This window comes from Simochromis diagramma, unplaced genomic scaffold, assembly GCF_900408965.1.
Source record: "Simochromis diagramma unplaced genomic scaffold, fSimDia1.1 OVJJ01000604.1, whole genome shotgun sequence".
Lineage (NCBI taxonomy): Eukaryota > Metazoa > Chordata > Actinopteri > Cichliformes > Cichlidae > Simochromis > Simochromis diagramma.
Window position 1 is genome coordinate 403,706 of NW_024387416.1, and position 24,677 is coordinate 428,382.

Here is a 24,677-nt window from a genome sequence, read left to right on the forward strand (position 1 = left end):
ACGCTAATTTAGCGTAGTTTGCCCTGAATTCAGCTTTGACAACAAATATGATCGACTGTTTCTAGTAGAATTCCAAAGTTGTCATCTTGTACCCTCTCAGAGCTCTGTATGCTTGCAGAGACCCCTACAGTAGGGAAACATGCAAAACGGTGTCCAAACCTTTGTATTTTAGCTTTATTTATGTCTTACACAGCATCCCAACTCTTTAGCTAACTTAATAACTTTAGCTAAAGTGAATAGTTAGTCTAATTCATTAGTGCAGCATTACTGGATCATCTCTGTTTGAAGTGATATAATATGATATACAACTATCACTGAAACAGCAAACTTTGTAAATAAGCAAACAACACTTCTCATTCTCTAAACGTTTGGCCACAGCTGTAGATTACACTATCAGTGCTTGTTCACTCTTGACAATAATTACATTTCTAAATTTACTTTGTGCATTTACAGGTAAGCAATATCTAATATTTTATCTAAATGACTGCTTTGTCTTTGAAAAGGGTGAAGAGCCTGAGGCTGGTGACAGTCCAGTTCTACTCGAAGTACATCCTTACAGTGGCTCACAGGACAAGGCCACATTCCTGTCCTGCCAGAAGAGAAGAGAAACTTCAGTCTTCATGCAGTTCAACCACACCTGTCATATTCCATATGACAGGTGTGGTTTGACAGGTCTCAAACTCCAGTCCTCAAGGGCCAGTGTCATGCAACTTTTCCATGCCCTTGAGGACTGGAGTTTGAGACCCCTGCCGTATGGTGTTCATGCTGTTTTCCACCCCACAGTTACAGCATGTCTGACTGCCTGTTCAGCATATGCAAAAATATATGAGTTTAAGCCATGTGATGACTAAGGCCTTCCATTATGGTGTTTGTCATCACATGTCACAGACATCTGGATGATCATTTGGAATAAACAAAAAACTATAACTTGTTACTTCATCTTGTCTTTATTATTATTATTGTTCTTATTTTACATTGTTAGGCATTAGGTTTATTTGTAGTAGTCCTTCCAACTTCTTTCCCTCTTTCATTTTACTGTGGCAGCTTGTCAGCATCTATTTGGGTTGGGAGTGTGACAGAAAGTAAAGGAAATCCAAAGTCCATTAAAACCAGGAGAGGTTCTATAATATTCAGAAGAAGGGATTAAATTCAAAAGACCTCAATCATATTTTATTTAGGAACCCTAGAGAGCAACTTTGCAAAATAACACATTCTTATAATTTCATCCCTCAGATGAGCCAAGCTACGACTGTCAGGGATAGGTGAATGTAGGGTACAGAGCATATGAGAGTGGTTAAGTTTGTCTCTTGTCTAGATGAAGGCACAAGAGGGATCAATGGCAAGGCGTAGAGATTCAGTATCTTCAGTCTTCAGTGGACACTCCATTTCTGGCACAAAACACCTGTAAAAAATGGTCGATTTAGGAGGTGACCCGACAACTTCAGCCTGTCAAACATAGTAATGGAGCAGTATGTTTTAAAAAAAAAAAAAAAATCTAATTAAGCATGCACTCAGCACCCTAAGAATTATTATGGTAGTTAAACACAGTGATAGTTGTATATCATATTATATCACTTCAAACAGAGGTGATCCAGTAATGCTGAACTAATGAATTAGACTAACTATTCACTTTAGCTAAAGTTATTAAGTTAGCTAAAGAGTTGGGATGCTGTGTAAGACATAAATAAAGCTAAAATACAAAGGTTTGGACACCGTTTTGCATGTTTCCCTACTGTAGGGGTCTCTGCAAGCATACAGAGCTCTGAGAGGGTACAAGATGACAACTTTGGAATTCTACTAGAAACAGTCGATCATATTTGTTGTCAAAGCTGAATTCAGGGCAAACTACGCTAAATTAGCGTTTTTAGCTAGCGGCTACAATAAGCATAAAAGTTACCTTACGGCTATCATTTGTTAACATGACGCTTGTTCTTATACATGTAATACATTTATTACCAACCTGAGAGTTTATCCGCTGGTCATTCGACATGACGAATGACTTCTGAAGTCTTAATTCAGCTCAAGATGCTGTAGATTCCCGTCGGTAACACTTTGGGTCCGCTAGTAAAACGTAGTTCTATTAATCTGCGCTTGAACCGGAACCGGATGTAAGTTCCAAAAAACTGAATTTTGGAACTGAAATTGAATTGTAGAACTGAAACTGAATGGTGAGAAGTGAAACTGAAATTATCCGAGAGCTGAATTTTTAAAGGATAAAATGCCGTTTCAAAGCAAATCAATTCATTTTCAAAATATAAAATTCAATTTCAATTTAGTGATGATCATTTTCAAACCATAAATTCAATTTCAAATTAGACTAATTCAAATTCAGTTTTCAAAAGCATTTATTCAAGTTACAATTCAGATTCAATCTGAGCAATTCAAATTCAAATTTAACTTATTCAAATTCAGTTTCTGATGGCACAGATTTCTGCCCATAGGGTAACCGTAGCTGTTAATTAACGCTGGAATGAACAAAATAGGGATCGTTAATAACGAATTTGTTTCACTTGGGATTTTCCTGCAGTAAGAAGTTAAATTTAAACTTTTCAGCTTTAAAAGTTGTCTGGCCATCTGTGTGATTGAACTTTCTGAAAAGCAGCACATCATTGGTGGGATCACGCCAATAAAAGTCACACTGATTTTTCAACTATCTAGCTGTACAGCTAGTCCTACCTCTCTCCACAGGTAACAGCCCAGTGGTTTGCACTTAAATTGATTCTTTGCCATCCCGTTTCAACAGAAGCTACATCAATTTTAAAAAAAAAAGAAATACCAAATACTGTATGAAATGAAGCATGATCCCGCAACTTCACCTCACATTTACTCGGGGGCTGATTTTGGGCTGTATATAATTCAGTAGAAATTGAACAAGGTTATGCCTTGCTGCACCACAATGAGCAGACTGAAGTGTGAGGGCAGCTTTGTAGGGATGTGTATGAACAGATTGGCCCTGAGGGATGTGTTGAAAGAGTCCATAGTGCTAGCGGCACAAATGGATGGAGTGAATTACAGAGGCAGAGAAAAGCAGGGAGAGCGCCATCATGCATGAGAGCAAAGAGCAGGGACAGACAGGAGAGCAAAGAGCAGGGACAGACAGGAGAACAAAGTCAGGGGAGTTTAGGAGGTGTGTGTGGCAGTGTGGAGGTCAGACTGTGAAGTTGCTGCTGTGCTGGAAGGAGGCGGCATAGTGGGTGTGAAGAATTCAGCACACGCTGCAGTCACTTAAATAAGTAGATGGGAGGTAGGAGAAAAAGGAGGGCGTCACAAACAGCCTCAGTTCGATAATGTTCAAAGGCTAAAGGAGACCCTCAGCATCAGTGAAACACAGGGTGATGTTCCAGAGGAGGAACTCCTGCCACAGTTAAAAGAGAAACTGTAGAGCCAAAAACAACCTGAGCTTTACCCCCTCTGCCCTCGACAGACGGGCAGAAGTTTTGGAGTTGTTTCTTTAATGCTACATATCTGCTTTATCATCCTATTTGATCCAGTCAGAGGATCCAAGATAGCACACGCACATAGCTTCACCCAGAAAAAAATTAATAAATAAATAAAAAGGGAAAACAGCCCACATGGTTTTCAGACCAGTGACTTCAAAAAGGATTGACTCACATAATCCATTTTCCCATATTTAGAGGGGAAAAAAGCATTTTCAGAGCAACTTTATTTTTAACAATCAATGCTTTTGAGCAGTGTGCATCATCAGGCTGCCCGTGTGATGTAACCGCAGAGATATTCACACACTCAGCTTGCTGGAAACATTCAGGTTGTGACTTCTGATTTACCGGGCAGCTTTATGGTGAGTGTTTATCCCGTCCCACTGGATTATTAATCCTAAGATTAATAGTTGACTCAAAGTCTTAAGAGCTTGATTGCTAGACCTGCAATGAATCCCTGTTGGCCTTACATCATACTGCTTAACATCATTGTTTGAACTGAGCTAATAATGTTCATCCTGGAGATTATAAATACTGAACAACTACTTTTACTGAAATTCAGAATAGAGAGTCAAATTCAGAAGCAACTGAATGTGTGATTAGTTTGTCAGAGTTATGATAGCAGCACCGTGGTGTATCTCTAGCCAAGCAGAATACCTGCTAATGCATTAACATAGTGAACACGCAAGACAGTCTATTACTTTTCTAATGATGGAATTATCATCGAGCAATTACTTATACTGTATTTACACAACATATTACATGTTAAACCATGTTACCACAATAAAACAAACAAAAGAACTGTACTACCACGATACTGTATCAATACAAGGATACCAATCAAAAAATTAAATGAAAATTCTCTGGAAATACTACAAATATGAGTGATCATCTGATGCACGACCATCCAGAGATAATGTTAGCCAAAAAAAACTTACATTAAATTATCTCAACTGAATTACCATCCAGCAATAGACACACTTAGCTTGACAAAGTTAATTCAGCCAAAGCTAATGGCTCGGTCACGTGAGTAGAAATAGGAGAGAAACATCCTGCATCTCCAAAAAAAATAAAAAATAATCAGGTGCTGTCTGGTGACTGTTTTGAATTTTTTCATATTCTGTGGCAGACTAAGTGGTTACCCAGAACATGAGGGTGTTGCACACTCACGATCACTTTTGAGGACAGGGCGATTGCACAGGTCACCTGATAGGAGGCAACCTTTCTGCAAACAGCTGCAGTCTGACTTGGACTGACTGCAATCGCTCTGAGAGAGATTGTTGAAGGTTTGCTGTCTCATTTATAGACAGATTACCAACATGTTGCCGTCAGGCTAAATGAGTCTTTGTCAGTGAGCACAACCCCAGGGGACTTGACCCAGCTGACTGCCAGCTGGTTATAGTCTGGTTATATTTCTGTGGATTTCTGTCTACGTAGACAACAACAGATATGAGATTTTTGATGATTTATTACAATTATATTACCAATTTGACTCCATTCAATCACTCACTGATAGCAGACTGACTCTTTCTGGCAACATTTATAGCAGGTTTTAATGAAATTTGTTGTTGTGCTTGACAATCTCATTTTGCCGCAACAAAATGCAGTAATGCAGTTTTTATGTACTGGAGAAAATGAAACTTAATGTTGAGGATTTTTTCCCTTGATAGGATGTCAATATGGCTGCTGAGTGGAAAATCTTGCTTTATTTTAAATCAAGCATTGTTGTGTGCACCAAGTGTTCAAAGTGACTTATTTTTTTAACGTAAGTTCTCCAATACCATCTTATTTTAATAAATGATAATCAGTGGCAACTTTAAAATGTAACAGCAATGCCCTCGTGGTGCGGTTCTTAGAAGCTACTGTTATGCTTTTTTTTTTTAATGAAACTTGCTGAGTCCTGAGAGATCTGGAGCAGCGAAGTGCATTTTCTGAAGCAACACCAACAGCACTGATAAGGTCTTTCACTCATGACATAGATTGATGACAGAAGAAGGAGCAGAGGAGTGATTGTAATAGTCGAGGGGGCTTGGGGGGTTGGGAGGGGTGCTGCCATTGGGAATTTGTTGACAAAATGGTAAATTGTGTGCATTGTCCCTGAAAATGTCACGGGAGGAGCTCGCAGCTTCTGCCTGTTTGGATTTTACTTGAGATTAACACGTTCTGCTGCCAAGGCTTTTCCTAATACTACAGAATCCAGACGAATCCAGTACACAGCACGAGATGCCCGTTATATATTTGATCCCCTATATTTGTAACCCTGCTGTCAATACTTGTTTAGTTTAGACACTAAAGCAGTCTCAATCAAATCTAACTGCTGTACACTGGCTGATTTGTCTGATTTACATAATTATGTTATTACTATAAATGCTTTTCATAGGAGAGGGTTGGAACACAGCACAGACTGGAGTGTATCAGAGAGGGTAAAGACGGTAAAGCGAAGACAGTGCTGCCAACAATTTGTTAGCCTGCTCTAAGTGCAATAAAAGCTTCCAACGACTGTTAATGTGTCTGAGAGAACAAGACGTACACCACAAATGCTGTTCTGGATACAGCATTATGGTTCTCCTACTGAGTTAGCGGTCGACACCTCTGATAGGGACAGGAGGACGGGCTAAGACCAACACTTCATTTCAGTGATGCTGGATTTAATAAGAGTACAAACCTTCCTTGCAACAATGAGCTTAATTGTGCACATCTGACAGCTCTGAAGGAGAGCCTGACAGCTTTAAGGAGCAGTTTTCTTTACATGTTTGAGGACAGCACTAGAGATCCTATGAATATATGTATAAATATACGATCTATAGTGCTGGTTTCAAATATCTTCCTGCACATACAGATATAAGATTTCCTCTCAGGCCACCCCAAACACAATACTGTTTATTTTTTTGTCTGATGAAACTCAGTCTGAGATTTATTTTTCCTGCAAACTTTACTCAGCTCCAGCTGACGGCGAGTCACCCTGACATTATTCTGCAAGATAATGTGGGAATTCATTTTCCCCTCAATAATGGCCACCTGTTAGGATTCAGAGGGCAGCAAAGCAGCCAAAATCATGACCGCTCCCTCTATCCACAGGAGTCCACAAATCACAGACAAGCCCTGGCTTATTCAAATACTGCTCTTCATACTTCAGATTAGAGCGGGACTGATATAGCAGCAGGCGGATATTATTGCCCAATATTATCCATTTGCTGATATACATCTACTGGGATTTTTATCAGCTGGTAAATAAACATTTAAAAATTACACAAGCAAGGTGAGAAACACTATTCCACCAATATTATGAGTGCTGGCATTGCTTAGTCTGTCCACCAGAGGGCGCTAATCAACTTCCTTGTAGGCATTATGTTTTTGGAACGCCACAAACAAAAGTAGTCCACTTTCGTGACTCTGCAGCGGTCTACATAGGCCGGGTCCTTCGAAGAAAAAGCCGGAAGTGCAAGACTGTGAAATTGGACGGTCTAGCCTTCAGATTTGCGTCACCTCTGTCTCGGTGGAGTTTAATAAACTCAGCTGTCTGCTCCTTGCTGTCTAAAATATAACAGGACACTGCCGAAATTCTTGACCATCTCATACTTCTTTTTAATCAGTTTTCTGTTTGATGTTTATCCAGCTGTGTGAAAATACCAGAGGAACTCACCCGAGGGATTAATCAAGTTTTATTTAATCAAATCTAATCTAATAACTTTGATCTCAACCAAACCGATTTAGTCCGGAACAAATAAAACACTGAAAAAAGCCAAACAATAACATTTTTAAGTTATCTGAGTGACTTACATATCATGTTTAACCTGAGCAGCGAAAGACATTGGGGGTCTGAAAACGATGAAGACGGGAGTCCGCTGTTCTAGTGACCCTTGAACCCCCAGCTAGCTATCGATCTGGTGGGTAACAGACGTCTCCGAAAACGTCGGAGCACTTTTGCAAATATGTGATGTCTTGATAAACCGAGCAGATATTTGAAGTTTACGCAGCTACATTCTCGCCTGAAACTATCTTAAAAGTTTATTTTGTGACCCAGAAAGAATAAAAGAGTAATATTAAAACTTAGTAGCAGCCGCCATTGTTGGAAACTGGAATTGGCTGGGCCACGAAGGATACACCGGACCCATCCTTCAAATCTGGGGAAAAGGAGGAAGCATTTGTCGGCCGGAGTCTACGAATTGGTACAGCCTTTGTCGCGTCGCTGTGACATAATCGGTCTACAAATGCGGCCTCAGGAGGATGCGGCCTACGTTTCGTGACACAGCTACTGTCTTCCTTAGCCTCTCTGTCATGTGGAATTCTTTTTTCTCTTTACCGTCTCCTGCTGGGACTGATTTTTTTTAACCATGGCTTTGTAAATTTGGGTGTTATCTGCATAGAAATGGTAAACATGTCCATAAAAATAATGATGTCAGCTTCCCCAAACCACTGCTGTAATGCACTGCTCCTCTCTTGATCCTGGGCCTTCTGCAGCCGTATATTAAAACCACAGTGGCTAATCTTGTTCTCAAACTGGCCTTTCATTTTATGCAAGACACGCAGATAAATTCTGTAAATTCTCTAAGACAACCTATAGCTACAGAAAAGGCTAACATTGTTATCTTTTTACAAAAAAAACAGCTAAACATGAGAGGTTTTTGGACAAAGTTTGTGTTCTCCATTCTTTAAGCACAGTTTAAGCACCGGCACCGTTTCAAAAGTACCGGTTTGGCACTGGTATCGGATAAAATCTAAACGATACCCATCCCTAAGTGGCACAAATCATTTGTGTGGCATCTTATTGAATCCAGAACAGCTGATTGTTCTGTAAATAGTTTGCAATGGTTATTTAAAAAAAATCAAGGTAAAAGGTAAATGCTCCCTTTAAAACACATCTTAAAACTCATCTTTGTTCCTTGGTATTTAAATCAGAATGGTGTTTTCTTATCTTATATTTATTATTATTAATATTATTGGTAAGGGTTTTTTTGTTTCATTGACTTTTTGAGAGTGTACTGCTCCTTTGTATGATACTTTGTCAAACTTGTGTTTTCAATAAAAAGTGCTCTATAAATAAACTGGATTGGACTGGAAAGAACCAGCTGATCTGGGCACAGTAATCCACGAGTTGTTGTGACAATAAAACAAGATCATTTTTAAACAGCAGCCATGTTATCTTAGTAAGAATTCACAAATAAATACATGTAACAAATGTTATTAAAAAAATCTGTTTATGTTTTTTGTGCCTGCAAGAAAAATAATTACTGGCCCAAATCAACTTTTCAAATCACCAAATATTAACATCAGTCAGAATCTATTCATATGCCGACTTTAATGATGAGATCATAGGCTTCCTTCTGATAACTCAAAGTGTGTGTTTGCCGTGCTGTACTCACCACTGAGAAATTCATAACCTTTATGATCCAGACGGTGAGCGCCAGGTTAACTATCATGGTGACCAGGAGCAGTAGCAGGAAGAAATAAAGGCATCTTTTTCTCCACCCGTATAAACCCACCGGGTACACGGCATCGCAGCCTGGTCGTTGGAGGTGCAGGGACTGGGATGCAAGAATAAACTGCTCCTGGGTAATCTGGAAAACAAACAAAAAAAAACTGTGTGTTAGTCGGCTGTCAAGGATATATTCACTCCGCACAGAAGCAATCCCAAATTCTAAGTGGTTATTACCTTGCGAGTGCCGCTAAAATGACTCTATGCTGAGGCACGGCTGTGTTATTTTACAATTTTTTTTAAAGTAGTGCCACTACGCAAAAAAACAAAAGATGAAAGCATGGCATGAATATCAGCTAGGGTATTACCACTAGATTAAGAATTTATATCTCGACATCTTAGACCACAGTTACAGATTTCTACTGAGAAAATTGCAAATAGCCAATTTATTTATTGGTTGTTTGCAATGTGCATAAACCTGGAAACACAAGCACAGTAGCCCAGTGATTAATCAAGCTGTGTCCAAAAGACAAGGTCATTTTGTGACTTAATTTTATTTTTTTTTAAAAAAACATAAGAAACCAAATCAAAGCCTTAAAAGGTTGTGCATTTCATCCCACTGAAGGAAAGAGGGATCGTCTGTCAACATTCATTGATCAGAAGAAAAGCCATCAGTTGTCGGAGTAACTGGCCCCGAAGTGGAAAAGCTCTTAAACAGCATACACTGCAAGTCAATGAGCATAAATCTACAGCCAAAACTAGATACTAACGAGCTAATCATAGTGATTAATGTAAGCTACACTCTGGAAAACAAGGTCCTTGACCTTTCTCTTCTTCTTGTATTTACGTTCTTTAAAAATCAAACTTCATTTGTACCGGCTTAATAACGTGTCACGGCTTTGTTTTCACTGCTAATTACTTGTTGACATTTTGTCATTCCAGTACTTGGAAAAGAAAGTCACTGAGAGCAACGGCTTCCTGCAGATGACCTGTGCAGCATTCGCCTCGGGCTGAGAACTTCACAATGTTACTACCCATCAACCTTTCAGTGGAAAATATTTCACATGGCTGGCTTTATGGAGCTACATCCAGCACAAGATGTGAAACACACTGAGACGGTTGCCACAGGCAGTCAGCACACGACTTAAGTATAGGAGTTCTGCCCAAACTATTTTATTTTCAATTATTTTTTTTTTTCCAATTAATTTGACTTCCAATGATTATGAGAACGAGATAATCGAGAGGAAAATGGTCATTGTGCCATTTTCAGCTTCTCGGCGATGTTCTCGTTTTGCATCGTTGTAAATCCAGCCCACCTAAATTAACATTTGAGAAAACACACTGTTAACAACCTCGACTGTTGCGTGACGCTTCTAAAGTAAAATACTTGTGACATCGGCACAGACCAACATAATGCACGAAGCCGTGCTGTTCAGTATGCAACTTAGAAACTCCCTCTGACTTTTACAACCAATTACTGTGATGAATGATTCATCTATTAAGTGTGTTTTGACAGTGACCATGGGTCAACTCCAGCCTCAAGACAACACAAGATAAGAATTTATACCTTCAAATCAATATTACAGATTATCTTTTTTTTTTAAGCTAAATCGTCTGGATTTTGTTGGGCATGGGTAGCTGTGCCCAGCAGCTATCTGCAAACACTCACCTATGGTTACAAAAACAAAAATGTGCCAGCCAGTGCACCAACTCTGAGGCTTCAAATCGTGTGGCCAGAAAGTCAAAAGGTGATAGCCATCTTTTATGTACAGTCTAAGGTAAATTAGCATAAGTAATAGGGATGTGCCGACTCGATATTGGGACTGGATATCGGCCTGATATAAACCCAAAAAGATGGAGCCCATATCAATTCAATTCAGTTTTATTTATACAGCACCAAATCACAACAACAGTCGCCTCAAGGCGCTTTATATTGTAAGGTAATCTCTGACAATCATCCGGTGTCAGTCCCCTCAGTTCACTTCTCTGTTGGAGTTGGAGGTGTTTCACTGTAGCTACACCAACAGCTTCTGTCTGTATGTTTGCAAAACTGTTTCACGTAAGAACAAACTGTGGTTAAAGTGAGCCATCATGGGTGAAAAGATCAGATGTGGCTTTCTCTCTTTCTCTCACTCACTCTCACTTTGTTCAGAGAGTTTGTCCAAGACGTTAGAAGGACGCTGCTTTAAGCTCTCATTATACTTGTGATAAAGTAACGAGTTGTCAATGCCATTAAATAATATTTCACTTCAGCTGTCTCCTGTCAGCTCCGTAGCTGTTTGACAATGAAACAGTAGCAGGCACTGTGATATTCAAAGTCAGTCCGATGCAAATAAATCAGATGCATAACACAAGTACATTGCTTTTCCATTGTATTTATCTTGTTGATATCAACCAAAGATTCTGGAAATTTCTTGGATGTATTTTTTTCTTACACTTTATGTTACAAAGTTTGAAAGGATCTTTAAAGTTGAGTCTGATGTTTCTTTACACATATAACAATGATCCTCGGTCTCTGTTGTTCAGTTATGGTCACCCATTATTAATTTAACACTGGTATCGGCTCAGTTCCTGTTATCAGCATATACACACAGTCGAGGTATCACTATGGAACTAGAAGAAAGCCGGATCAGGCCATCTTTAATAAGTAAAAGGCTAAAAAAGCGAGCTCTTCTCTCTACATCATTAAAGCTGCCTCCTTTTGGAGATTCAAACCAGGCCAAAGCGATAACTTAAGCTACAGGCATGTTTAGCACTGCGGAGACACTGAAGTGTCCTGAGCCACTGCTCATCACTTTGTATTTGGTGGGAAAATAGTAAATAGCCTTCAGACATTTATTGAACATACATCGAAATACAGTAAAAACAATTTCTAACAAGCCTGAAAGTCAATAACGTGTAAGGTCACCTTTATTCTTCAACACAGCCTGAACTGTCTTCGGCAAGAAACTTTTACACAATGGAGCAAAAATCTCACTGCGCTTGTTTCCAACACCACTGAGCCTCCACTGTTTTCTGCAGATGTGGAAATGTCCAAATGTCCACAGAAAAACTTTGAAAGACCGTCAGAAAGCCTGTAGGACTATTGCTCAAGACCAATTTTAAAAGGGAAGCAAAATATAAAGAAATCAAGGGCGTCTAAAGAATTTTGAACAATGCCGTATGTCTACACTCAGTCATCACAGATCGTTATCTTAAAAGATCTGAACATGTGCTCAGGGGGGTTAAAGCCCTGCTAGAGTCCCTTCAGATCTTCATTTTGCTCTGTTCTGTCTGTCCTGTACAAATAGGCACCAGCAGATCTTAAAATCACTTCAATAAGCTTTTGGCTTTGTGGACAGTGATGGCCCTCTACACACTATGATTTCAAAGCTTTACGCTGATTTCTTACTAACATTTGTTTTTCTTTTTTCTACAATATGCCAGCATTTAGGGGTCTTAACTGTGAGATGGAACAATGTCCAATGAGGCACTGTTAGTGTGTAACGTTAAAAACAACTGAAAAAAAATAAATAAAAAAGCACTTTTCTTTCATTTTTTTTTTTATGCAGTCTGCTGAACCCAAAATAACAAAACATGACAGAGAATTTAGTGCTCCACTTCACCCCATCCACATAACACAGCTTAAATTACGATGCTCATTTCTGTGTTTTTCCATCCACTCCACATCAATCAAAACAGGATAAACTGGAATTTGATCGAAGGGTCGATTTTGCGCCATCAAAGTGCCTCGCCACTCTGCCTGAATAACTAGGTGCCTGCCAGCCACGAAGAAGCTGCGACATGGGAGCTCTGATCTGAGATCAGAGAAGATGATGTCTGTCAAGTGCGGCTGTCCGAATGAGGGCGAGCAGTCGCTGTTCTTCAGCAGATCGTGACCGCTGGCTGACAGCGTGAAACTCTCGATCACAGGGTGCAAGGTTGGCTGAACTCTCAGCTGCTCTGCTCAGCTATAGCTGGCCTGAATTTATACTAAGTTTGCCATGCCACTCACTCACATAGATATATATGAAGACAAGATACCAGCCCATACAATCCAAGATAAAACGTCCGTTTTATTATGTCAATTTTGTTCTTTTCTACTTTTTTTTTTTTTAGACCAACAAAGCAGAAACTATAAATTTATCAAAGCAGTATGAAATGCTTTAATTCCATTACACACACATCCATAACTGACACACCTGTGCACAGTTCCCCCCTGAGGGACCCCCAGATGTGTAATGCATGCACAAGTAAAGCCATGCCCCACATGCTTTATTCACACTCAGCATGCCATTAGCATAAGACACTTATGGCAGGCATCATTAGCTTGTATGTGTTTTTCCCCCCCTGACAGGCTTTCATTAACTGTGGCAGAACGGGCAAAGACTCTCAGCAGGGTAAAGACTTATCCCAAGAAGAACTCAACTACTTTGCCAAGGTCTGAGCACGGTGAAGCAGAATATATATATATATATATATATATATATATATATATATATATATATATGGTAGCAGACGTCTTACTTATAGAGGGAGTCGTGCTGCACAATATCGGTTTTAACAGTCAGGACAGAGAGTCGCAGTCTGTGAAGGTATTGTGTTGTTGCAACAAATCAATATCTCTTACAAGGGTGAGCGGTTGATGAATTTTAGTCATTATAAAAGCAGAGACACTGAAGGTGTTTTTGTACAACTGTGCAGCATTGCATCATCAGGCAGTGTGTGGAGTGGTGGTAAAAGGTTGGTGCTAGAAATAGACAACCTTCGGGCTGCGGATGAGTTCATGGAAACGCCTGCATTTTTCTTTCTTTTTTCAGATTCTTTACTCCACAACTCCAACTCGTGACTTCATTGAAGAATGTGATATTCAAAAGACCAAGGGGACAAAACATGAATTAATCTTATAGCTTTCCTGCACTGAGGGGCAACCTATCACATCATGTATACACTATAACTATTCTGTAATATTTTATATATACACACACACGTAAATGGGACCTCTACTGCTCATTCCTTGCTCCATATTTTTATTCTTGAACTCTACTAGAGAGTTTTCATGACTCACACTTATCCTTCTTTATCTTATACCAGGCCTTCGTGCAGCTCCCCAGTTTATCCTCTGTGTGTAAAAAGTGTTTTTTTCCCTTCCCTTCTCCCCTCCCCTTCATGCCAACTTTCTTCCCACTGGATGCCCCTTTTAAAGAGAAGGTTTCATCAGCAGCAGGTGGGTGGGGCTTTTGTGCTCACAGCCAGAGCTGTGGGCATGACCGTATTCGGAATATCTTTTATCACTGACATCATGCAGAGCCAAGAATAGGAAAAAATGGTCAGTGTGAGCATTTAGGAGAGGACTGCGAACATAGGTTTTATACTACATGGCTAATATGGCCATTTATTTCAGTGCCCAGTGGATTGAGGTATTTGATGTTATGGGAATGAAGGAGGTGCTTGGTGGCATATCAAATGACATTACCAGAATACATGTTTCTAATGCTAGCAAAATATTCCTGCCTAAACCACAACAAATACTCAATCAGCACAAACTGCAGGCCCACCTGTAAGCCAAGGGACGGGGCACAGCGGGGCATTTAAACAGCGTGCAGAGAGAGAAAGAACAGATAATAAACTGGTAGTTAAATCCAAAATTAAGTCCACAACAGTTCGCCTGTCTCCACTGCTTCACTCAACACTTAATAGCCTAACTGCACTTGTGTGAGTGACTCAGTCTGACTCTCAATGTTTGCTGTGGGAGGTAAGTCTCTTCCTAGTGAGTACGAGAAGTTTCAGTGAGAGGAGGGAGTGAATGCTGTTAGGAGCAGTCACCTTCTTCTACTGGAGTGTGTCAATAAGCTGAGGATGCACTGGTTACTGAAAGATGCAATAAACTGGTGAGTAACCATCGCCTGTTTACAATATTAATCAGTTTTTGTTTACAACACTTAATGAATGCTCCATTTTTAACTATGATAGTTGACACTGGTAAGTCACAACAAACCCACAGACAGTCCCAAACCTAGGTCACCAATGCAATTCATCCACGTGATGCTAATCAGCCAGTCATGTCACTTCATTGAAAATGTCTGTGTGCGCATGTGCGTAAACAGAAAAGTCTGTGACGAGACGAGATGCAGACGTGCCAAGAAGTAAGTGAGGGAAACAGAAAGAGAGAAAGGAGCTGCTGTCAGTGTTTCCTGAGCTTGGTTACATGTGAAATGTTGTTAATGAAAAAGAATGAAAGGGGAAACTCAAACTACTTTCTTTTGTTAATTTAAGGACTTGAGAAAACTTTCTCAAAAGCCCTTTTGAAATGTAAAAGAAGAAGTTTTATTTTTTTATTTGATAGCCCTCTAGCCCATATTGAGAATAAATATTATTGAAATACTGAATTGAATCTGCCGCCGCTTTGGTTTATTGCAGCCAGAAGTTAACATGGTTTCATTCATAAATTGGCATTTTCGCTCATGGAAAATGCAGCGTTTTCAAAATGCTCTCGAAATGCATACATTTGAAAACGGTGCTTTCACGTCGCAGTGTGGACTGAGAAAACTGAGACTTTCTAAAACGATGATGCAGTGATGTGACCAATTAAACTAAGATAGCTGAGGGCATTATACAGCAGCCGTTTTGTTTGCTCTCAATTTTGACAGCCCTATTAAAGATTAATATCAGTCTGTACATGCTCCACATAGCTTTTCTTCAAATTCTTTAATTCTCACTCGCTTTTGCAACTTTGTACTTTTGTGTTCTCTCACAGCAACAACTCCACCTCATTGTTAGTCCATTTAAAAAACTCGGTGCTTTTGCTCAACATTTTGCCGCGACGTTTCAAAGAGCCGGAAAGTAAATAAACGGCAGACAGAAATGCGTTTTACGCAATACTAGAACGTAAGCATTTTCGGCCATTTCAATGTGGACGCACAACTCTGTGAAAACGGCTGAAAACGCTAGTGGGGACGTGGAGCGTTTTCCAACGAAAACGCCGTTTTCAAATCTATCCGGGCTAGTGTGGACGTAGCCTTTGCCAAACCAATTCTGTTCCCAGGCCTTATGTTTGACACGCCTGACCAAGAGAAACTGCAATTTCTGCCACTTCCATGTTGGCACCATTATTTTGCTCTGGGGAAAAAAAAACAACCTTTAGAGCAGTTTGAAGTCATACTTCAGACTGAGCCCAGCATCCACCATTGTTACTCTATGTAGTACAATAAACCCCCCTTTTCTATGTTGACAGCTCATTCAATAATTAAAATAACCATTAACTGCTGTGATGGATCCTTTAAAAAAAAAAAAAAAAAAAGCCATTCAAACATAGGACAACTAAGCCTTGAAGAAAATACTAATACCTGCAAATAACAGCATACCTCGCTGCAAACACGGCATCTAAAAGAAGACTCCCACAAGCTTTCTGCTGTTAAACAACCTAATCCACTCTTCAAGTGATTGTTTCCATGGATGAATAGTTTGGGTCACATCTGCTGGTGCTGGCAGATGTCTCACAAATGGATGTTGCGACTTAGCAGCAAATACAAATGACCCATATCGCTGGCCTAGAAATGTCAGTGATTCCAATTTAACCAGCGATACAGCTGAGGGACAAGAACACTATGAGAGGTGCTTACACAGAGGCATAAAATCAACTCTCTGTGTAGTCATGAAAGTCATTTTCACAGCCACAACTTTTCACAACACTAGAAGATGTTTACACAAAACTGACCTGAGCTACTGAACCCTCAAAATTATCATGAGATCTTTACACAACTGGTATCCAAGAGGACCTATCAACATTAATAACTCCAAGAAAAAAAAAAAAAAAACTATTTCCAACCAATCTTTTAGCCTACAGCCATGGCCCTGCTGGACACTTTTAGTCTATTTTCAATCCACTGTTGCTAGGGGAAACTTCAGCACTTGTAATTTCTATGGCAACCCACTGTTCCCAATGCTAGCAGATCCTGTGATTTCTTTGCAAGGGTTTTTAATGCATATATTACCCTGGTCCACTCTTGCCTCCTAAAGCTTGGTTATTCATAGAGCTAATGGAGGAGTGCATAGAGGCTGGCACTTTGTCAATTTGTCATTTCAGCATGCTGGTCACAGCTGACGCTCACAAACACGCACGCCTGGACCGATGAAGATGTCCAATTGTATCAAAGTGCAAGAAACAACAGTGACTTTTAAGAAGAAAACACTGATAACAAATAGAACTGCTCTAATTCTCAGTTTTTTAATGATGGGTCCAGAATATCACAAGTTGCGCAATTAGAAAGAAGGTAAAAGTAGAGCCGAAATGGGGCATTTAAGCCCCTCATTGACATTTGGTGGTTTAGAAATTTTTTTAATATATTTTTTCTTTCTGACAAAGCCAATCTCTGACATTTGTTAGGTGCAGTTATTTATGAGTCCTTAGTAAGAGAAAACTAAAAAGTTTAATGTTTTATTGTACCAACAAGTTGTGGATTACTCGTTTACTCTTGCCCAACTCTGCTCGGATGTTGTGTTTGTGTTGTTTCAAACAAGTGTTGACAACAGAGAAATTGCAGAGTGACCTCTAGTGGAAAAAGCAGGCAACATCAACACTGATACCATTGTTGAAGGGTGTTTCCTCCATCTCTTCTTTACTTTTCTAAACTTTCATTTATGAGCTGTTATAGAAACTGATACCGATACATCTAGCTAATAGCTAATATCAGTTGGGTTTAAGCAAAAACTACTGAAGATTTAAGTCTACATTTTAGGCATACCCAAATATCTTAATGGCCATTCAAGTGCATTTGGCAATTCATCTAAGTATTTTCTTTCTAAATCTAGTTTATATTAGGGGTGGGTTTTAATAATCGATTCATCGATTAAAATCGATTCTGGCTTGGATAACGTGATATCGATTCATTAAAATCCTGAATCGATTTTTTTATATAAATGTATTTTGCCCAAAATTCCAGAATCTCAGGTGAAACATCACAAAATTTCGACAACCACCAAACATTTAAAACAGTAAATGAGAGCAGCTACACGGCTTCTGCACAAAGACGTAAACACAAAGCGCGGAGCCTCCGACGGATCAGAATCAGTGAGATGTCGCCTTTCTCACCCGACGGCACGGACACGGTCGGGGCTGAAAGCCGACAGCTCGCAGATTCTGATCTGTCGGCGGGTCCGCGCTTTGTGTTTACGCCCTTTTTACGCTGATTCTAAAGCTGTTAGTTTGATCTCTCTCCAAACATTATTGACCGAACCAGCAGCAAAAGAAGATCCAAACTAAGCTTCACATAAACATCGTCATGAATTCACTCTGACTTTTGCTGTTTTGCTTCCACCACACTTCATGCACAGCTCTCTCTCTCTCTCTCTCTCTCTCTCAGTGTACTTCAAGAACAGTTTCCCGTCTATCCCGAAATCTGTTTTCTGCATTATTAGTTTGCTTGTTACGCACAAGTCTACCGTTGTTTACAGCGCTGTCGGCCGATGTTTTTTTTTTCCTTTTACTTACTTGCAAAAAGAAAACCTAATTTCTGCCGTTCAACAGGCTTCTGAACAAATTTAAACTTTTTAAAATTATGCAAAATGCAAAACACTGTGTCTCTAATAAAACCGCTGTAACTTCAGAGGTAATGTTCATATTTTGATTAATGGTTTTCTTTCGTTTTTGATCTACTGCAGAATATTTTTATAAAATCCCAGGCCAGGAAAACCACCTTCATGTTTTTCTGTGTTTTATCTTCAGCTACTGTGACACAAAGGCATCTGCTGTGATGCTCACACCTTTGATAAAGTCTCGAAAGTGTCAGCTTCCTTTTTATAGATACAAAAATATGTAAATGTACTGATCTGAATTATAATATTTCTGACTGTCTGAGGCAAAATTTCCCAGATTTAAATCGAATCGAATTGAATCGAATCAAATCGTGGATCGAATCGATTCAGGACCTTGTGAATCGGAATCAAATCGATTCCAGAAATCAGTGATGATACCCAGCCCTAGTTTATATGCCTGCTTCTACATCCACTTCAAAGCCTCTTGATTCTGTGTTGGAATTACGACTTGTTTAAAAGTCTGTACTACAAAGACCACCTGTTTACCTGCTGACACTTTAATCACTGGCAACCATAAGACAGCATAATCACCAGAAACCCCACGATGCAATATTACTCAGATTTTTAGTACAATGACATATATTGTGATTTATAACAATTTTCCACTCTAAATTATGTGCTGAAACGTAATCTTTGTCAATATATGCTGTATCCACTGAGATAAAGTTTGTTGTTTTTTTTATTATTAATTGTATTTTATTTTTTTGCTGAAAAATGAGATCAAAAATACAATTCCTGTTATCACGTATATCAGTCTGTGATTGACTGGGGGTCAAGCTGGCAATTACATGCAGTCTTTTTCTAATAACACAACAATTAACTGTGATAAAGCACCAAACATCACATATACATAAACTCACAATTAACTATGACATTTGCCCTCATCAGCCTTCCTGTTCTACAGGAATATAACCAGAGTACAAGCAGCTGGCAACGAGCTGAGTCCCCTCAGGTTGTGCCCATCGACAAAGACTCTTTCAGACTGATGGCAATCTGTTTGTAAATTAGACAACAGTTATTTGCAACCCTTTGACAATCTGAGAGTGACTGCAGTCAGTCCAAGTCAGACTGTGACTGCCTGCAGACAAGCTGTCTCCTATCAGGCGACCTGTCATCAAAAGCGGTCACAATTGAAATTCAATACAATCACCAGGCAGACACTGGTTCTTCTTTTTAGATGTAGATGAACGATGATGCCTTCCTATTTTTACTGGTGCAACTCCTCTATTAACTTTGTCTGAATTAGGCAGCTTTGTCAAACTAAGTGTACCCAGTGTTGGATGGATTTTCGGTTGAGCCAATTTAATGTCATTTTGCTCAGCTAACATTATAACAGGATGGTGGTGCATGAGATGATCCCTCTAGTTCGTATTATTCCCAGAGGATTTTAATTTATTTAATAAATATTTTAAATTTGGTCACCCTGTATCGACACATAATCACCATGCAACATGTCACAACACTATATGCTGTATCGATCCCCCACGAGCAACAACTACTCTTGTACGTGTGTAACTTTGTGATGAAGCATGTGTCGTTATAATATGTTGCACAGAGGTCATTCTTAAAAAAAGAGATCACAATCCCATTTAAATAAAGGATTTATTATTATTATTAATAATAATAATAATAATAATAATGACCTTTTAAATTTTGCACAGGTCACAAGAACTGCTTTAAAGTAAAAATAATCTGACCATTGTTGAGTATTCATGTAGTTTAACCAAAATGAGACTCAAAGCTTTAGAGTCTTCTGAAAATAAACAATTAAGCTTTACACCACTGACAACAACCATACGTTTGTGTTCACAATTGCAGGTCTGAGAATGATTTTAATCTGACGGCTAAAATCTGTAGGTACCGATTTGTATTTGTATGTAATTTAACAGAGCTATCAGTGCTGAAATCATCGAAATATGTTCTACAGCACTCAAGACAAATGTCAACGAATTATCGTGAACAGGTGGGTCTGAAATCCTCTCAGATGGTTTACCATCTACAACCTGTTTTACATGCAGGTTCTATTCATAGGAAGTAAACGCCTACACAGAAACTAGCTTCTCTGAGGTACAAAAGGCCAAAAAGCTGCTATCTCTGTAGATGAAACAGTGTGCTGGAAACATCCGTGTGGATTTGTTGCACAACCAAAGTTATCCTTGCACATGCCTCTTCATCAATCCCATTTAAGTTTGTGCTGAGATCTGAATCTGTCACTTTACTTTTCGCCTCGAGGGTGGGACCAGGTCCTGCTTTCACTACAGACCTTAAAGCTGGATCCAAAGCCAAAGCCAGCAATTACCCAGCAGTCCCTTCCCACTGCTGGCGTGCCTCATCTTCAGCAATTAGCACAGAGGGTGATACTCTACACGCTGCTTTGATCAAATGCACGACATGCTGCAGAGCCAGCAAAATACAGCTGAGAAGCCCCTAATGAAAGAAAATGAGACGTTATTAATGCTTGATAATGTTAATCAGCAAATCGGCGAGCGCTCTCTCGCTCAGCGGTGCCACTGGAGTCCCACAGGGCTGCCTCAGCTGGAGGTAAGAAAACATTTGAGACGCACTAATGACTGGAAAGCTCGTACGCGTCCATCCCGCATGCGAGCGCTGCACAATCGCTGAGGCAGCAGCACGGAAAATAGATGGACACGATCTAGCTCCAAGTCTGACACACAGTATTAAAGCACCTATTTATTTCAGTTCTTTGGGCTTTTATTTTGACAGAAAGTTCAATCAAAAGGGTCGCACACTTGACCCTGAATACATGACTGTAAGCGGGAAAGCCAATTACGCTCCTCAAAGCCAAGCTCGCCGCATTGACGTTACTCTCTCACATTTTGTTGATGTGACAATCAAGCACTTGGGTGTGAGGGGTGGGTAGGGTGGTGCTGCTGTCAATAGTCATTCCACTTGTACGCGAAATCCAATTTTTGCGTCTCCTTCATCTCTGCAGGAGATACAATAGTTTGTCAGTGGGTTCATCTTCTGCGGTTTGGTTGCCCTTTCTAGGCAAATCGATGGACGGGCGCACGCTTCCTTAAAAAGTCAAAGCAACAAGGTAACTCTACTGTAAGTACGAGACCAGCGGGGATCAAAGATCTCCAATAAGCCCAGCGCAACAAAAGGTCGCAGCTGTTCAGTCGGAGCACTCACAGTCACCAAGCGTGAGCATCACATCACAGGCTGTTTGAAGATGCCATTTAGGTGGGGGGCTGGGGGCGAGTTTCCTTTCTGCTGCAGCACACAACCCTGCTTTTGAAGACACTTCCGTCAAATGGCAAATTGCCTGCACTTATACAGAGCCTTTTAGAGGTAGATGGGTTCTTACAGAGTGTTTTCACAATGTGTTTTCCTTGCGCACACAAACGGCAGCTGCCTCGGGGAGCAATTTGGGCCTTACTCAAGGACGCTGTGGCAACATGGGCAGGCCGGCCGTGGCTCACCTATCATGTGGCCGACGATACCTTCTGACCCTCGCATCGTTAATTACAGTCGAGAGCTGGTGTGAAGTCTCTCCAGCAGCTCTGGGGAGGTTGGAACGTGGTAGTGATGGTGTGCGAGACAGTCGACAAACTGCTGATGTAAACAGGCACACACTTCTCCACAGTAAACTAGCTTTCCCTGCTAATCCCCGGCAAATCCTTCGAGAGCCAACGGGGCCATTTTGGACAGCACCCCGTAGTCATCATTTGCATTCATCAGAGGAACGCACTGGGGGCAGGGGTAGGGTGAAGTGCCAGACTGAGCGCAGCGTTATCAACAGAAATACTGTCACAAAGCACCCCGAACAAAGCCTCTGTTTTAATTAGATAACACAGTGTCAATTCAGAGGATTCAACGGAGCACAGCGTTCGCAGGAAACGGGGAGGAAATGGTGAAAGGAAAAGTTGCAGGACGGACTCTGAGCGGGGCAGGAGGGGTTTCTCGACTGATAAGAGTCACCCAGCCACCGGGTGATGGACTTCAGAGTAGCTTCTTTTTTTTTTTTCTTTGGAGGGGGGGCTGCAGAACTGACAAGATGCACATACTGTACCCAGAGGTTACTGCCTCCACTGCTAGGCTGGAATAATAATGAGAAAGCATAGCAGCAGAATATTCATAGGCTGTCACATTACAGTGATTCTTGAAGAGCAGGATGCATACAATATGAGGTGTAGTGCAAAGGAAGAGGGGGAGGAGGAGCAGCAGGGGGAGATGTGTGAAGGAGTCCATGCAGACAGGCTTCTTGAAGTGCCTGAGCGCTGGTCAGTTGTTATTAATCACACTACTGCCTGTAGAGAGAAGCAGACACTTTCCATTCATCTTTAATTAGCAGGGAGTTTTTTTCTTTAACAGGAACACTTGAAGCCGGAGGGCGCACCTGTTGCAGAGAGGACTCTGCGCGAGTTTGAGCTGCTGCATTTAAAACGAACAACATCATCCACGTTGATAAAAATGTCACAGGCATCCACAGGTGTCCTCCTGCCCGCCAGAACACGCCTGAAACTCCTTTAATGCTGCCAAACTGGACATGCGCCTTAAGCTATGGTTAATGCCACCTGTGCACGTGCGCGGTTCCAATTAAAACGAAGACTAAAAAAAGGTGTTTTTTCCACTGTGACGGGCTTACCTTCAGAGTCTCTATGTCCAGAGTAGCCGACTGCTCCATTTTCCAGTGGCATTTATCACACTTCACATATTTCCACAAAGTTGAGGCGAACGAGTGAAATTCAGCTCCCCCGCCGCGCCGCTAGACCCACTTCTTCACTCTCATTAGAGAAAGAACAAGAGAGAAATGAAGGGGCATAAAAAAATATATACCTGCTGTTTCAGGAAGGTTGTTTTTTTTTTTTTTTTATGTATATATTAACGGTACACTTAAGTTGTGTTTAAGCTGTATTGTGTACGGAAGCCGGTGTTCAAACGAGCTGCGGTCTAATTAATGTACTCCGACTTGCGCGCTCCCCCTTCGCAGCTCGCTTTGACACGCTTCGCTCTCCTTCAAAACTCAACAGCCGACAAGTATGACGGAATAACCAGCTGGACTTCCGCTGCTTAACTTCAAAATAAAGGTCGGAAAATGATGTCGCTTATTCAGCGCCGCTCAAGAAGGGAAACCCACAGCAGTCAACATGCTGTTTGTTGTTACAAGAGTTTTTATTTACTTTAAATTAATCTGTATACAGAAGTGACCACCTTCTTCTTCATCTTCTTTAGTTGCTCCATTTAGCAGTCCCCATCATTCCTAGCATCCTCCTCTATCACACTAACCGTCTGCATGTCCTCCTTTACTACATACATGAGCCTCCTCTGAGGTCTTCTTCTTTTCCTCCCCACTGAAAGCTCCTTCTCCTACGTCCTTTGTTGGGTGGTCCTGGTTCTAGTTCAGGAGACAGAGCAGGTCATCTTGGAAGGTTGGTGGTTTGATCCCTGGCATGTCAAAGTATCCTCGGAAAAGATACTGAACCCCAAGTTTCTCTCTGATGCATTCATTAGAATGTGGGTGTGTTCAACCTCAATGTGTGGTAAAGAGCCTAAAAAATAGAGAAACCCCAGCAGCCACAGGCAACAGTGGGAAGGAAAAACTCCCTTTTAAGAGGAAGAAACCTCTGGCTGAACATATCTGCTTTACAACAATACATCTGTACTTAAAGTATAAAGGTCAGTCTTTCAAGGATGTCAACGTTCACATTTTCGACTGAGAAGACGTGTCTTGAAAAAGGGGTAAAGGAGGCCATTTATGTAAAGGACCGTCATCGAACGGAGATCATGGCTTATGACACAAGCTGTCAGCCACCCACAATGCCATCTTGAAATCCCTTCAACCCCCACTCACACCTTGCCTCAGATGACCTCATTAGGTCGCATAATGGTATAGGGCACAATGATGACCCAAGCCTTTTTAATTACATTCATTGGACGACTCACACGATTAAGAGTGGGTCCACAGACTTCAAGACCACCTCCAAAGGGCACAACACCCACAAGGGGTTAAATACATGACATTTCCTAACAAATCTATTTTTTGAACTGAAGAAGCCCGAAGAAAACTAACAAGACGAGTCAAGTTTTCATAATAATAATAATAATAATAATAATAGCAATAATAATAATAATAGGGTGACACAACAAACATCAGATGCACTTTGTAATGACTAGAAAATTAAACTGAGCTTGTTTTAAACATGACAAAGTAGATCGTTTTAATCTGAAAATAACACATTGTTCAATTTCCGGTTTATTCCTAGTGAACTCCGGTTTACTTTACAAAA

At 40.5% G+C, this 24,677-nt stretch overlaps 1 protein-coding gene and 1 long non-coding RNA gene across 3 annotated transcripts in view; one reads left to right on the forward strand and one right to left on the reverse strand.

Moving 5' to 3' along the window:
- The window catches only part of LOC120721794 (zeta-sarcoglycan-like), a 62,142-nt gene extending 38,691 nt beyond the window's left edge, over positions 1-23,451 (reverse strand). For both annotated transcript variants that reach the window (XR_005693258.1, XM_040012347.1), the window contains exons 1-2: positions 23,036-23,451; positions 8,801-8,995 (exon numbers count right to left, since the gene is read on the reverse strand). Coding sequence is in view for 1 of the 2 variants with exons in the window: in XM_040012347.1 (XP_039868281.1) it covers positions 8,801-8,995; positions 23,036-23,074 (234 nt within the window). In the remaining variant the exon portion in view is untranslated. The remainder of the gene's footprint in view (positions 1-8,800; positions 8,996-23,035) is intronic.
- LOC120721799 lies at positions 1,302-24,537 on the forward strand. The gene is made up of 3 exons (XR_005693261.1): positions 1,302-1,404; positions 14,277-14,286; positions 24,525-24,537. It is a non-coding gene; the product is annotated as an uncharacterized LOC120721799 (long non-coding RNA).
- The last annotated feature ends 140 nt before the right edge of the window (positions 24,538-24,677 follow it).